Below are 14,412 nucleotides of genomic sequence, written 5' to 3'. Positions count from 1 at the left end.
ACTGAATATGAATGATGGCCCAAGCCGACGCGCTTATCTGCCATTTTTCAAGAGTTTTTCTATATATTTATTTATAATTACTGCTCAGTGAACAGCTATTGAAATTTATGGTCAATTGATTGGCTTTTGAATGGCGTAGAAGCGTGCTTCCAGCAAATTATTATTAATGCACAAAAATTGATTGGGCCAAAGCTGCATCTAACACCTGTCGTTTAACGAATGTTGTTTATGAAAAGCTTTTAGTACTTTTAATTAACATTTTCGGAATGCTCACTGTAATTTATGGCCGTCCATTATGATAAGATAAATTAATATTGAAATGTAAAGTTGAATTTGTATTTAACATATAAATTATCTCTTATACCACACTCAAATCATGTAGCTTTTTGGAAGCTCTGGGAGCCTTATTCACATTTCGTTGATGAAGCTTCTGAATATAATACACGTTTTCGATCTCGTACCACAATTTGAAAGCTTTCACCTTGTAGGCTACCCTCTAAATATATATCGCTCTCAGAGCTAAAAGAAAGCTTTCCTCTCAACTGAGCGACAATGGAAACCAAGCTTACGAAAAGAAAGAAAAAAGAACAACAAGCCGTGAGCTTTGAAAGAGCAACAAAAGCGCTGCCCGATAGCTTTTAATACGTTTTACATTATACTTGAAGTGACGCAGGCGAAACTTTTGGCAGTCTTTGAGATACCATGACGTAGCTTGGACAGAACGCAATCACAATCAAGCGGAGCTACCTGAGAGCCATACCTTTATTGTGGCTGCACAAGTCAACGCCTTACATTCGTAAAGCTTTTGTGAAGAATTCAACAAAACGAGCCATAAAGAGATCTAGCTCTAATCGTGTCAGGCAAAAGCACGCCACACACACACACACGCACACAGTCACAACGCACACTGTGGCGTGCAGGAAGGTTATTCAACTCAACAGGTACGTGTAGAGAGATTACCAAAATATCACTAACTCTCTAGTTATGGAGCATAAGTTAGACAACAACAATAGCAACTCTACAAATACTGCAACATCAGCAACAATTGGAGGAAGGCAGCAGCTGCCAACTTTCAACGGCGTAAGCGCTGTTCTAGCACACAAAAAGCTTTTTTAAATTACAATAAAAACAAGATGAAACTGCAGCGGCATATTATTGTTGCTGAAAGCTGCACCAGAGAGCGCTAAAAGCTTTAACTTTTATTTGTGTGCGAGTATGTGTTGTGTTTCTTTATTGCTCTCTGCTTATTAAGCTTGAGTATTATGCTCAAGATAAGTAAATATGTTTAGTCAATTAGTACACACATTATAATCGCTGTCATTAAATTATGAATTTCTTTTAGATTTCACCACACACCATGAGCAGTCTACGCATTTGCAAAGCCATGTCGCTGCATCCCAGCGCAAATCTCTCGAATAATCATATCAATTCTAGGATATGCCTAATGCCAGGTTGCAAGGCCAGCCCTTCGGAGCTACGTCGCTTTCCAGTACACGACATAGATCGGTAAGTAATTACTTGAAGCTCTACTTTATTTATGACCTTTTGCCGATCTACATTTGTTTGTATGTACAATAAAACCAGTTTATAGAGTTGTAGTTGTTGATTGCACCGAAGCTTGATGCGCATCACAAATTCTCTTCTGCATACACATGTATGTACTTACGTACATATATACAAACATGTAAATTTGTATGTACATATGTGTGTATGTCAGGAATGCATACAAATAATATTCCCGGCAAGCTTAGCAAAATGAGAGTGAGCTTTTGCATTGGCATCGCTCCTCCCGCCAAGTCAAAGGTTGTTGAACTTTCGGCGGCCGCATCAGCTTCATAGAAATAATTTCAATGCCATGACAAAAACAAAACACAACAACAACAAGTACACGCCATGCATTTGTATTGCAATTATGCACATTGTGGGTGTGAGGGAAACAACGAAAGAAGCATAAGAAGCTGCGTCCCACACTCACACTTAGAGTTGGAAGCAGGCAAACGCATAGAAATATTCCCCATCGGTTTATTTTTAGCTCTCTCGTTCTCTCGCTCTCTTGCTCTCTTGTAATGCGTACAAAACGCGCTCTGTTGGCCGTGAAGTTTGTGCTGCAAAAACAGTTCTGTGCACTGAAGTTATTGCCATCAACATGGCGCTTAGAGTGGACACAAAATGGTTGAGGGAGAGCGGGCGTCGGCAAGTGAATGCAGCAGTTGAACGCCGGCACAAAACGCGCAACAAACTTCCGCTCTTTGACGAAGAAGAGAGAGAGCGAGAGCGGCGAAAGCACTACACATGCAAAAACGTGCACACACGAACCCGCACATACACACAGCGACACAAAGAGTACAGTGCAATGAGCATAAAAGCGCTTTTTCAGCTACAACTTTTAGTGGCCATGGCAGAACTTTTCACCAGTTTGTGCAAACTTCACGGGTGTGTGCGTGCGAGAGAGCGAGATGGGATCTAATTTTAAAGCTGCACAGGAAAAGCACTGCCAAAAGAACGAAACTTCAATGCAGTTCTTTACAGTAAACAAAGAACTTCCGAGGCGATCGCAACGCTGAGCAGCGCTCGAGTGTAGTTAGAGTTTGGGTAAATTCCATATAAGAAAAGTTTGCCATCAGCGAAGAGAGTTAATAAAACGTATGTTGTGTTGTGCTGTGTTGCGTTGCTTATTTGCTGTTCGATACGAAAGCTTTCTCTGTAAAGAACTGTGCACAATTGGTGTATAAATTGCGTTGTTGACCCAAGCTAAGCTTGCAGTGCGGCTGACAAGAGAATCGTGCTGCACAACCAATACACACACGCATACACTGTGCATATAAGTATATGTAATGCTTGCACTTGTATCTACTGCACAACTGAACAGTCAACAATTGTAATTCCTGCAGCTGCAACTATTGGCTGCGCCAATTCGGATTGAACGACCAACTGGTGCAGGAACTTGGCGGCGTGAAAAGGCTGCGCATCTGCCTGTGGCATTTTAGCCAGCGCAACGCAATGGCTAAGACGCGCATCAAGACGACGCCACTGCGCTTAAACAAGCCAAACAAAATAACCACCACAACAGGAGCAACAACAGCAACAACAGAAGCAGCAGTAGCGACATCTGCCAAACCGATGGCAGACAGCACAACAACAATTGAGCTTGTCGATGTGAGTAGCACAAATGCAACAAATTTCAATTTAAATTCCCATCTCTTATGTTGTTTGTTTTGATCTTTAGAGCTCCAGTGGGAATTCACTGAAGCAGTCCATGCAGGAGAAGTCGGTGACTACAATAACACCTGTGCCGCAACGCTCCCACTCGATATGCTCCTCCTCGTCCATCTCCAGCGATGTGCAGTCCATTAGCTCGGACTACGAGGCCAGCATGCCGTTGTCCGCTCTGGTGGATGCACATGCTCAGAATGGTAATGGGCTGGCGAAGAAGCGCAAACTGTATTTGATAACTGAAAAGTCGGATGAGAAGAATGGAAATACGTTGCCCAATGGCCAGAAGAGGAAAATGTTTGTGGTTGTGGAACAGGAGAAGGATACGGCTGCTAAAAAGCTGATGATCGTCACAGACAAGCCGCAGGCAAATCTCACACAGCATCTGGAGAAGTTTCTGCCAGAGATACTAAGCTGCATCCAGGGCAAGGAACAGGCGCAGGCGCAGGTCAAGTTGCCGACGATCAAGCATCAGGTGACAATCAAGCAGGAGTCACTGCCCACGAAGCCAGCTCCTATTGTGAATAAGCCGCACATAACGCTGCCGCCCAAGAAGAATCCCACCAACTTTGTCAAATTGGAGGGCTCACCTGGCATTAATCTACCGGCCAGCATGTCCATTATGCCCGTGGAGCCGGTCAAAGAGTCGCCGCCAGTACCAGAGACTGAGACCAACATTAATCTGTCGCCCGACTTTCGGTTTCTCATGAAGATTCTACCCAAGCTGGAGCAGCTGCCCGAGCCGCACAAACAGCACGTCAAGCGCTCTATACAGATCTTTGTGGAGGAGAGCTACAGCCACTATGGCAAGAAGGAGTAGCAACACCTAGTTATATAAATTATCATTTTAATTAGGTATTTCGTTTAAGGTTCCATTGAGGACAACTTTATAAGAAACCCTTTTGAATATTCGTTGTTTAAGACTGATGCGAAACGTAACATATACACATCTATATGTACACACACATATATATGTTGTAAGTACTGCAATGGAAGTGCAGACCCTAAAGTTAGTGTTAAGCAAATTTTATAACGCCCAAATTGCATGAAACTCACTGGGCATAGTTTTATACTTTTAGCCATAAACTTGAATTCTAAAAAGAAGAGAAAACAAAACTAGTTTAAGCACTGAATACATGAGAGCTTTTAAGCCAAGAACTGAATGTATATAAATTGTGCATTTTCTTTTAATTTTCTTTCTGTAAAGAGCTGGAAACATACTTTGCGTAGATTGTACTGTGGCGCCACCTATCAGACAGCAGCACAACTACAGTAAGCACACTGCTGTAAGACTAGGGATATATTTGCTGTTAACAAGCGCTGTTAATAACATGTTCGCGCAGGCAAGCAGTGCAAGCAGTGGAATATTATATATATGATTTGGTTGGAAATTTTAAATTTTAAAATAAGCTCATTTTACAATTTTTGTTTTAAGTAATTGAACTTGCAATGATGGAAACTGTTAATGGATTGAATATAGCATTAAATAATAATGTTTTAACTGGTCTCAACAAACTTTTGAAATTGTACCGTTTCTGCTTCAGTTTCTTATTAAATTTTCAGTTTACAGACAGATTGCAATTTTCCCAATAAATAATGTCAATTTTTTTTAGTTTTCGTATCTTTTGTTTTGCATTGTAATTCCAAAGAACTTTATTTAGTTTGAAAGCATTTTTTACTGTTTTTCTTTTTTGTTTTATGTTTTTTCTTTTTTTTCAGTTTTACGTTATAATATTAGTAAGTCTAATTATTTGTTGTTAGTTAATACAATGGGATTAGTGTGTATTATGGTATCAATGTTAAGTATTTATGTTTTTATATAATTCTTGAAAAGTAATCTTTTTTTTTCTTTCTTTTTTGCTCGCTTTGAATATAATTTACAAGTTGTATCAATTTAGTTAGTGTTAAATTGGGAGTGTGTGTGTTCGTGTCTGTGTGTGTGAATAGGTATACATATTATAATTACATATATACAGTTATCGACCTGTTTATCGATCGCGTGCAAATTGTAGTGAGAGCTTCTAATTGAAATGGATGTTTTCATATATATTTTTTAGCGTTTCAAAATGTGCTACGATTTTATATTTACTTTTAATATTTTCACATATACATACACATTCATAGAGCATATAGGTTTCCTTGTTCTTTTTACAACATTTATAATGAATACATATATGTTTATATATATTTATATATTGTATATGACATTGTTAACTACTCGTACATTGGTTTGTGTTCTACATCAAATTTATCTGAGAATGTTGTTGGGGAGTGGGTACTGGGGCAGAGGTAGGGGTACGGGTAGGGGCAGGGGTGTTAGAGTTCGAATATCGAGTGCTTTATACATGTTTATTTTTTATTTTTTATATAAGAATGGCCATGCATTGGAAAGAGTTTGCAGTCGCCGGCTTACATCTGACATCTACTCGACTTGGTATCATCAATGAGAAGCAATCACAAAGTTTACTATATATATATATATATATATATATATATATATTGAGATAGATATATGCTATATACGCTTTATATATTATTATTGTATTTGTATTTACACGATTTCTCGCTGGTTGAGTTTCTATTTAGCAGTGCACATAGAAGCGATCCTACGTAGGACCCGCTACAAGTAGGCTCTATTGGGCTCTAGTGGGCTAAGCAACTACGAGTACATTCACAATCAGAACTTTAAATTGGGTTTACAATCTCTACATTATCTTTTCCCTTTATTTAAGCGTGTTATCTACTCACATTTACATCAAACATTTTTGCATTTTAATTGTTATTTTGTTTCTTGTTTCATTTTGGGGTTAAAAAACTGTGTCACAATTTCTACAAACAGCCTTTTGTTAAACATTTATGTATTTCTGTATGCAATATTTATGTTAATTATTTGTTATTTTAATTTCATTTCATATGGAATTCAGAATCTTGTTTTTACACGTCTTTATGTTTTTGTTTCTTTTTTATAACCTGAGCGCATTTTTTTTCTGTTAAGAAAACTTCTTTTTTGTCTTGCCAAAAGTTTTTTTCTGGCACAAAATTTTTTTTTATTATTTTATTAATTTTGTGGTTTATATTTCTTCCAATCATTTGTATTTTTAAAAAATTTAAAAGCAGCTTATCGTACTGCCTCAAAATATTTTTTTCAATTCAGCTTTTTTTCGCTTGCCAAAAACTGAAAATTTTTGTTACCTGTAATTTGATTCTTTTTTTTTTTTTTTTTTTTTTTTTTTTTTTGTTTATGGGGAGTGAGAGTTGTTGCTGTGAAGTTTCAGTTTATTCGCAAATATTGTCCATACATACACACATATGTATATATTATTTTGTATCATATATCGTATATCGTATATAGTAGTGCTATATATATATATATATTCTTGGAGAGAAATGCATATACGTACTTTATAGCTATAAATTCTAATTGCAAATGCATTCGGTTTTACAAGTCCACCCTAATACCTGCATTTGGGTGTGCCACGACGAGAAAAGAGAAGAAAAGTAAGGGTACGAAATTCTATATTAAATTAAAATAAAACAAAAAGATAGCTTCGTTTTTTTTTTTCTTTTTTTATACAAACAGTTTTACACGATTTTTATTTCACTCTCTGCAGCCAACGTAAACTCATCGCATTATATTAGGTAGTTTATACGTAGGTTCTACTGTATAATTAGCACATATATATATATTTATATTGTATATTGTATATCTATGTAGGTGAAATACTCAGCTTTTAGTTTGTTTGTTTTTTTTTTCGGTTTACTTAGCTTAACTAACAATTAAACATTGTTGAAACTTATTGAAACATAAGCGCCACGAATTTATAGACAAAGTTTAGCATAATTATTGTATTGTATTGTATGTATATATAGATTTATATATATGTAATGTGTGTGTGTTTTATTTTGTTGAAAATTGTGCAAAAAAAATGTACATGTATATGATTAACTATATAGTTGTTATATATCTATATATATTTGTTTGTTTCTTTAACTAAAAAAATGAAAACTAGATTTAATTTGGATTATATATAATGTTTATATATATGTATTAATATATAAGTATTGGTGGGGTTTTAATGTTATGTACATGGTGCTTACATCAAGTCAAAACGAAATTACATGTATATGTATATAATGTATGTATGTATGAAAGTGTGTATTGGGTGTAAAATGTGCTTAGCTTAATGTAGTTGATAAATTGTTTTGCATTGCATTTGTTTATTATTGAACATTTATTACAGTTACATTTAGTAAACTAAAAGTATGTGTGTGTGTGTGCCTTAGCATTCGAGTATGTGTGTGTGTGAGAGTGTGACCAAAATATTGTTTTCTACATGTATATATAAGAAAAAACTGATTATTTATAAACAAAAGTTTTGTTATAAGAAATCAAAAATATGGAAAATCGTTGGCAACATTTAACCATATGATTAAATACAAAAAATATATATCGTATATTTCGTATAGCTCTAACGATTCTCCACTTTTCGCCTTTCATCAAGTTTTTCGTTTGTTTTCTTTTTGTTTTCTTTTGCTATGAGATCTCCGTGAAAGTTTGAATTCATATTTCGTTTCCTTCATATTATATCGTCTTTAGGCGTACGCTAAATTAGTTATATCATATATATATATGCGCATATATATAATTAAAAACTACATACATAAGAAAGCAGCACAGTTTAGAGTCGAAGAAATTTTTTTTGTTGTTTGTTTTTCTATATAGAGAAATTGGCTTCTAGTTGAGCGCCTATAATTTTCGAGAAAGTTTACGATTTATGTTGAAAAGACTTCAAAAATTACGAATACATGTACACATACATACATATAATGATTACATACATATATATATGCTTTGTTTTTCTTTTTTTCATATATAGTTTTGCTACATTTAAATACATAATTCAAGCATTATCAATGGGTTTTTCGCTACGTTTTCTTTTTCTTTGTTATACCAAAAACAATTTTCCTGACATTTCAATTCATTTTCATTTCATTCAATATCATTTTCATTTTCATTTTGTTTATATACTTTATATATATATATTTATATTTTGCATATAGGCGCGCTTGTCAACCATCTCTTTTGTAAGGAAATGAGAGAACTCAGTCTTAAACATATACAGATATCAGTGTGAAATAGTATATATGGGAGCTAAAGATACTAAACAGATCTGTATATAGCATTTTGTTGGCAATGAGCATTGAGTTGCTAGTTGAAAAGGTCAAGGGGGGAGGGGGGCTGGGGTTAGCCTGGGCTCAATTAAACTATATTACAGTTAAACTAATTAAGATTTAAAAACTAACTTTGAAATGGCCCAGCGTTCAGCGGACAGAGGCAAGCAAGCGAGAGTGTCCACTTTAGTGAGTGCTGACTGTGCTTGAAGCGCCTGGGCACATTCACTGGGGGGCAGTGTGTCGTCCACTTGTTGGTTTTGCTTTTGCTACACGCACACATATACTAGTGTCTGTGTCTATGTCTGTGTGTGTGTGTGTGTGTGTGCGTGTGTGCGTGCGCTACGAACTAAACGAATTTGCCAGCAAAAGGCAAAACAAATTGAATAATAATAATTAAAAATGTTAAAACTAATGCGAATACATATATGCATATAAATTGTCATAAACTAAGCGTTAAGTAGATTAGATTAATCAAAAATTAAAATTTGTTTAATTATTTAATTGCATAATTGTTTGGGATTTATGCAATTTAATCAGTCCACGGTTAAAATTATTTTATGTGTGTTTCCAAAAGATTTTCATGTTCTGCTATATATATATGTATATGTATATGTATATAAACATATATATGACATACACAGAGTTACAGTTATACATATACAAACACACATTTAATACATACATATACATATGTAGAGTTTCATATATATATTATTAGGGATTTTAAGAGCTTTCTCTATAGAGCCTTTTCTTCTTCTTCCTTTTCTACATATAGTTAGAAACCAGTTTCAAAATTGAAGCGCGAATATGTGGAAAATAAATAGTTCTTGATGTTGTTATGTTTTTTAATTAGTTTTTAGAAAATATTCATGTTTTCTTTGTTTTGTTTTTAACTGCTACACATTTATATATAGAGAGAGAGAGAGTTCTATAGTTTATTTTTTTTTTTTTATAGTTATACACAGAAAAAAAGTTAATGTGTGTGTGGTTGTGAGGTAAATTTGGCAAACAAATTTCTTGTTGTGTGTGAGAGTGTGTGTGTGTGTGTATATATATTTAATTTTTAGTACACATATATATATGTATATAGTTTGTGTTTTGCACTAATTGCTAATTAATTTACATCGATTTTTTGTTTTTGTTTCTTAAAGCGCTTAAAATAAAAAACATTTTGCAACTTGTTTATTAGACCAAAAAATGTTTGCTTTCCTTTTGTTGTTGTTTTTTTTAATATTTAATTTTTAGTGTTTTGTCGTATTTTTTCTACCAATTTTGTCAAGCGCAACAAATTAATTTTTTGCTGCTTATCATAATTTTTTTGCGTATTTTAATTTGTTTATAATGAATTTGTTTTTTTTTTTCTCGAATTTGTTGTGTTTGTTGTTTGTGCCGCAAACAATTTCGATTGTTGTTTGCTTTGCTTTACTTTACTCTTGTTTCTTTCTTTCTTCTTTTTCTTTAGACTAGTTTCAGTTGAGTTACGTTACATTTTGTTTATTTGTTGTTTGTTTGTTGTTTTAGTTTCGGTGGTGGAATGCTTTAACTTTGAAACAGACAGCGCTGAGCAAAACTGTTTTTTGGCGCTTTAAAATTGTAATCGTTGTTATCCATTTGCTGTCCCGAAGGCGTTGTAGCGGAGCTGCAAGTCGCACGGCTCCTTGTCCATATTTGATATAGCTATATATAGCATACACATACATGTGTACGCATGTACATAGCTAGCTATTGTTGTTCAAGTTGTTGCTGTTGTTGTTGTTTGCTGAGTGTTGCTTTTGATATTTTAGGCAGCAATCGCCTCATTTTGCCGTCATTCCCATTGATGTGGCGAAGGCGGCAGCTCCGAAGGATGTGCCACAGTGGAGCTAATTTCGAAAATATTAAGAAAAAAAAACAAGAAGAGAAAATGCACAAATTAGTCATGTCTCAGATCAGAAAAGTTGTCACTTCAAATACATTTAGATAGAGCGTAGAGCACATGCAGCAAACTACCCAAAAAACTAATACATACAACATAAAAAGCCAGAGTAAAAAACCCGCAGTGGAAGCACTATAAACAATAAACAATAAACAACAAACCAGCATAAACTAATCAAAATTATAAATAAATGAAGTACATGAAGGGAAATTAAATAAATTCAGATAAACTACATTTAAATAGATTTCGAGTATACAACCAACAAAACAAAACATAAGGAAATCAAGAATCAAACAATTTATATAATAAATGTATAGAATTTTATGTTAATTATTTAATTATTATTTTTGAAGACTTGAAGTGAAAGCTTTTCAAGCGGTTTTATTCTACTTTTGCTTTGACCATTGTCACTGCTGCTCAACTGCACTGATTTATATATATATATATACATGTATACATATACATATATGTATATATATATATACATTTCTAATTTTTCAATATGCATTTTGCTGTTTGTTGTTGCTGGCAGTGTGTTAAATGTAGTTGTAAATGTTTTCTTGGCCAAATTCATGATGTAGAGTTAGGGGGGCCGGGTGGGGGGCGGTTGCTAGTAGGGGCTGTGATATAGACTCTCATATGGCTAATTGCAAAAATGTACAAACTAACTGTGTGCGTGTGTTTTGCTCATGATTTTATTGGAGAAAGAAAACAAAGGAAAATATATAATTTCGGCATAGCCGAAGCTGGAATACTCTTGCAGTTAAATATACTTTTCAGTTAGAATTCTACTCATTCTCAAGTTTAAGAGAGGTCTTCTAGGGAGCAGTTAGAATTTCTTCTGCATTCCAATTCGATCTATTGTAATGTGGTAGCTATATGATATAGTAGTGTTCTAATTTGAATGATTCTAAGGTATGTGAATGCAATTCAGCTATATCAAATTTCAAAAGAGAAGCTTGAGAGGAAGCTTAGTTCAGATGGTTATAATTAAAGGATAGATAGTACAGACTTGGTTTATATAGAACATAAAGCAGCTGCTCCAAGTTTCAGCTGATAAGCTTCACAGGAAGCTGACGTCAGATAGAAATAGATAGGTAGAAGGAAAAGACTTGCAAGAGATAATAAATAATAATACAGTTGCTGTTATATTAAAGAGTTCTCTTTTAAGAGTTTTAGCTATGATTCATAGAGTTCTATTCAAGTTTTAACTGCAAGGATGGAATATTTAATTTTACATTTATATGATAATGGGCGTGTCTCTGTGTATATATATGTGTGTATTCGTGTGATTGATTAAAGTTTTGATATATTAAATGCTTTACACAGTATGCGGATATATATATATTTATATATATTTGGTTTATATGATATATGAGTTGCAACAAGGTAAATATAAATTGGCTATGGGTAGAGAGATATATGTATATGGGATTTAGATTACATTTTATGCTTTGCAAGCTATTTTTATATGCTTTGCTCGAAATGTCTATGAGAAGTGGTGCGTATTTTTATAGTATTTTTTCCGGATTCCAAAATTTGTTTTTTTAAGCCAATTGTTTTCAATTATTTGGATGATTTGTTTTTTGTCGACCAATTTTTGCGTTTGACATTTGACGAGAGTTAGAAATTTGCCAGTTTTGGTATTTTTTGTTTTTTGTAAATAACATTTATGTACACAAATAACCCATTTAATAATAAATGTAATGAAAATTAAAAAAATATATATGAGTTAAGTCATATTTCACAACTTAGGAGTATTATAAATGATTTTTATACACATTTGCATTAAACAAACAGAAAATAAAGTAGAAGATATATATTATAAAAAAAGGAAGAGAATATACATATGTATATTTATATATATATATGGTGAACATAGGTATTAAATCATATTTATATAAATTATAGAAAAAAATTATAAATGATATATATTTTTTGTTTTGTTTTAGCAAATGTATTAGAGCAATAAATGTATTTGCTTGATCAACAGACCTAAAGATTCAAGAGTTGCTGCTGCCGAGGTACCCACAATAGTGTAGTAACGATATCGATATCGATATATATCGCTGCAATGCGATTCTTGGTATCTTGCTCGCTTTTTCGCCCGCTTTCTTGATCTTGCTTGCTTGTCTTTGTCTTTCTCTTTATTCTTGTTTGTTTTCTTTCTTTCTTTCTCTGGCGGCTTTGCTATTTTGTTTTTTTCTTTCTTTTCTTTCTGTTTTGTGAGCTTCTGCTTGGATCTGCTTTCTGGGTATTTCTTTGACTTGATTGGTTAATATTGGTATATTGGTACGCGCCTAGTATATATACTTGGTCTTTGTCTTGGTATTTAGCCTGCGCACCGGCGGCGGCGGCAGCAGCGGCAACAGCAGCAGCAGCAGCGGCAGCGGCAGCGGCAGCAGCAGCGGCAGGAGCAGCAGTGCAAGTTGTGGTAGTAGTGGTAGTAGTAGTAGATATTCTCATTCTCATTGGCTTAACAACGCAAATATGTAAATTAAATTTGATAGAATTGATTCAATATTAATGTATATCGATATTGATGTATAATCGATATATTTGTATACAAAAAACGATAGAAAAAAAGAAGAGAAAACAAAAATTAAAATTGTTTTAAATTATATATATTATATTATATTCAAAGATAAATCAACAATAGATAGAGACAGAGATAGAGAGGGGGGAGTTGGAGATAGAAAGACTTAAAGCATTTGACGAAGTAAAATAAAAAACAAAGTTTCCTTTTAAAGAGAGGTAGAGGGAGAGAGAGAGAGAGAGACAGACAACAATGTGCGTGAAAGAGAGAATTTTATTTGTCAACTGAAAAGCAAATTACGAATACAATTTTTTGGAACAACAAAAAAGAAAGAGAGAGAGAGATGGAGATAGATAGGTAAAGAAAGAGAGAGAGAGAGAGAGAGTGGGTCGAGTTTGGTTGGGATTCGTACGCAACGTGCAGCGTGTTGTATGGCTGGATTGCAACTCACCTGGCAAAGCTCTTGAAGGCCGCACTCTGCGGATTAATGCAGAGCGGCACACGGCCCGTTTGCAGCTGCTCGGCAATGAATTTGTGCATCTCCTCTGTGAGAGGGGGGAATTCCTCATTTATAAAATGCTCTTACAACTTTTCGTTCTCGTTCGTTTATTTGACTTACCCTTCACCTGCTGCACTGAGGTGAGCTTGCGCTCCCATAAATCATCGAAGGGCTGCCCGGCGGAGGGCTCAAAGTCCGCCGTATATTGACGCATTCCGGCTGAGGTAGTGAAACAGCATTTGCACATGCACGAATGATAGCGCAGACGGCCCTCATCCAGATACGGATGCGCCAGAGCATCTGTCACCGAAATGCGCTTGTCCTATAAGGAGCGGAAGGATGGGGAAAGAGTGTTACAGCTGAAAGATTTGAGTGTCACTTAAGCCAGTCTGCCTTACCGGATCAAAGACAAGCATCTGGCAGAGCAGATGCACCGCCTCGTGCGTGGCATGTGAGCTGAGCGTGTAGAGCACCGAGAACGATGGCGGCTTGGGCGCCCGCCGCAGCATGTGTGTGCGTGCGCCCTCGCACGCATGACGCATATCCTCCATGGTGGGCGTGCCCAGCAGCTCGGTGATGAGCTCCAGCTGCTGCACCGGATTCTGCGCCTGGAACAATATGCGCCGGCCCAGCAGCTCACCAAAGATGCAGCCCACCGACCACACATCCACAGCCGACGAATAGTGGCGAGCGCCCATGAGTATTTCGGGTGCCCGATAGTATTGTGTGACCACCTCCTGGGTCATGTGCTTGGCCTGGTCGGGCTCCTCGACGCGTGCCAGCCCAAAGTCGCATATCTTCAGCACACAATTGGAGTTGACCAACAGATTGCCCGGCTTGATGTCCCGATGCAGTATCCTGGCCGAGTGCAAATACTTCAGGCCGCGCAGTATCTGATAGAGAAAGACCTTGATGTGGTCCGCCGACAGATGCTGCGGCGACACGATGATCTTGTGCAGATCCGATTGCAGCAGTTCAGTTATCACATAGCTAGAGTTAGGATAGAGTTTAGGAAATAACCAATTGCCAAGTGGCAGTCGAATGCTGTTTGTCGCCCATTTGGGGCCACGCGCT

General features: G+C 35.7%; 2 protein-coding genes across 2 annotated transcripts in view; one reads left to right on the top strand and one right to left on the bottom strand.

Annotated features, from left to right (window-relative positions):
* Positions 1 to 676: 676 nt before the first annotated feature.
* bip1 (THAP domain-containing protein bip1) lies at positions 677 to 4,376 on the top strand. Its single transcript, XM_018005169.2, has 4 exons — positions 677 to 941; positions 1,343 to 1,506; positions 2,892 to 3,156; positions 3,227 to 4,376. Exons 2-4 carry the CDS (start codon positions 1,358 to 1,360, stop codon positions 4,031 to 4,033), a joined length of 1,221 nt encoding a protein of 406 aa, XP_017860658.2. The 5' UTR covers positions 677 to 941; positions 1,343 to 1,357; the 3' UTR covers positions 4,034 to 4,376.
* Positions 4,377 to 6,411: 2,035 nt separating this feature from the next.
* nmo (serine/threonine-protein kinase nemo) overlaps positions 6,412 to 14,412 on the bottom strand; it is a 92,252-nt gene continuing 84,251 nt past the window's right edge. Inside the window, 5 exon segments of the mRNA XM_089468324.1 lie at positions 6,412 to 10,219; positions 10,222 to 10,250; positions 13,291 to 13,384; positions 13,459 to 13,660; positions 13,737 to 14,328. Coding sequence (XP_089324450.1) covers positions 10,185 to 10,219; positions 10,222 to 10,250; positions 13,291 to 13,384; positions 13,459 to 13,660; positions 13,737 to 14,328 — 952 coding nt within the window. The 3' untranslated portion in view covers positions 6,412 to 10,184.

Source organism: Drosophila arizonae, chromosome 4 (assembly GCF_054131065.1).
Source record: "Drosophila arizonae isolate 15081-1271.41 chromosome 4, UAZ_ARI_1.0, whole genome shotgun sequence".
Classification (NCBI taxonomy): Eukaryota; Metazoa; Arthropoda; class Insecta; order Diptera; family Drosophilidae; genus Drosophila; species Drosophila arizonae.
This window is presented reverse-complemented; position numbering and strand designations above follow the sequence as displayed.

Coding starts and splice junctions, on each gene's coding strand:
- bip1 (XM_018005169.2), top strand. CDS start 1,358: ATGAGCAGTCTACGCATTTGCAAAGCCATGTCGCTGCATCCCAGCGCA. Junction 1,507..2,891: donor CCAGTACACGACATAGATCG/GTAAGTAATTAC, acceptor TAATTCCTGCAG/CTGCAACTATTGGCTGCGCC. Junction 3,157..3,226: donor CAACAATTGAGCTTGTCGAT/GTGAGTAGCACA, acceptor TTTGATCTTTAG/AGCTCCAGTGGGAATTCACT.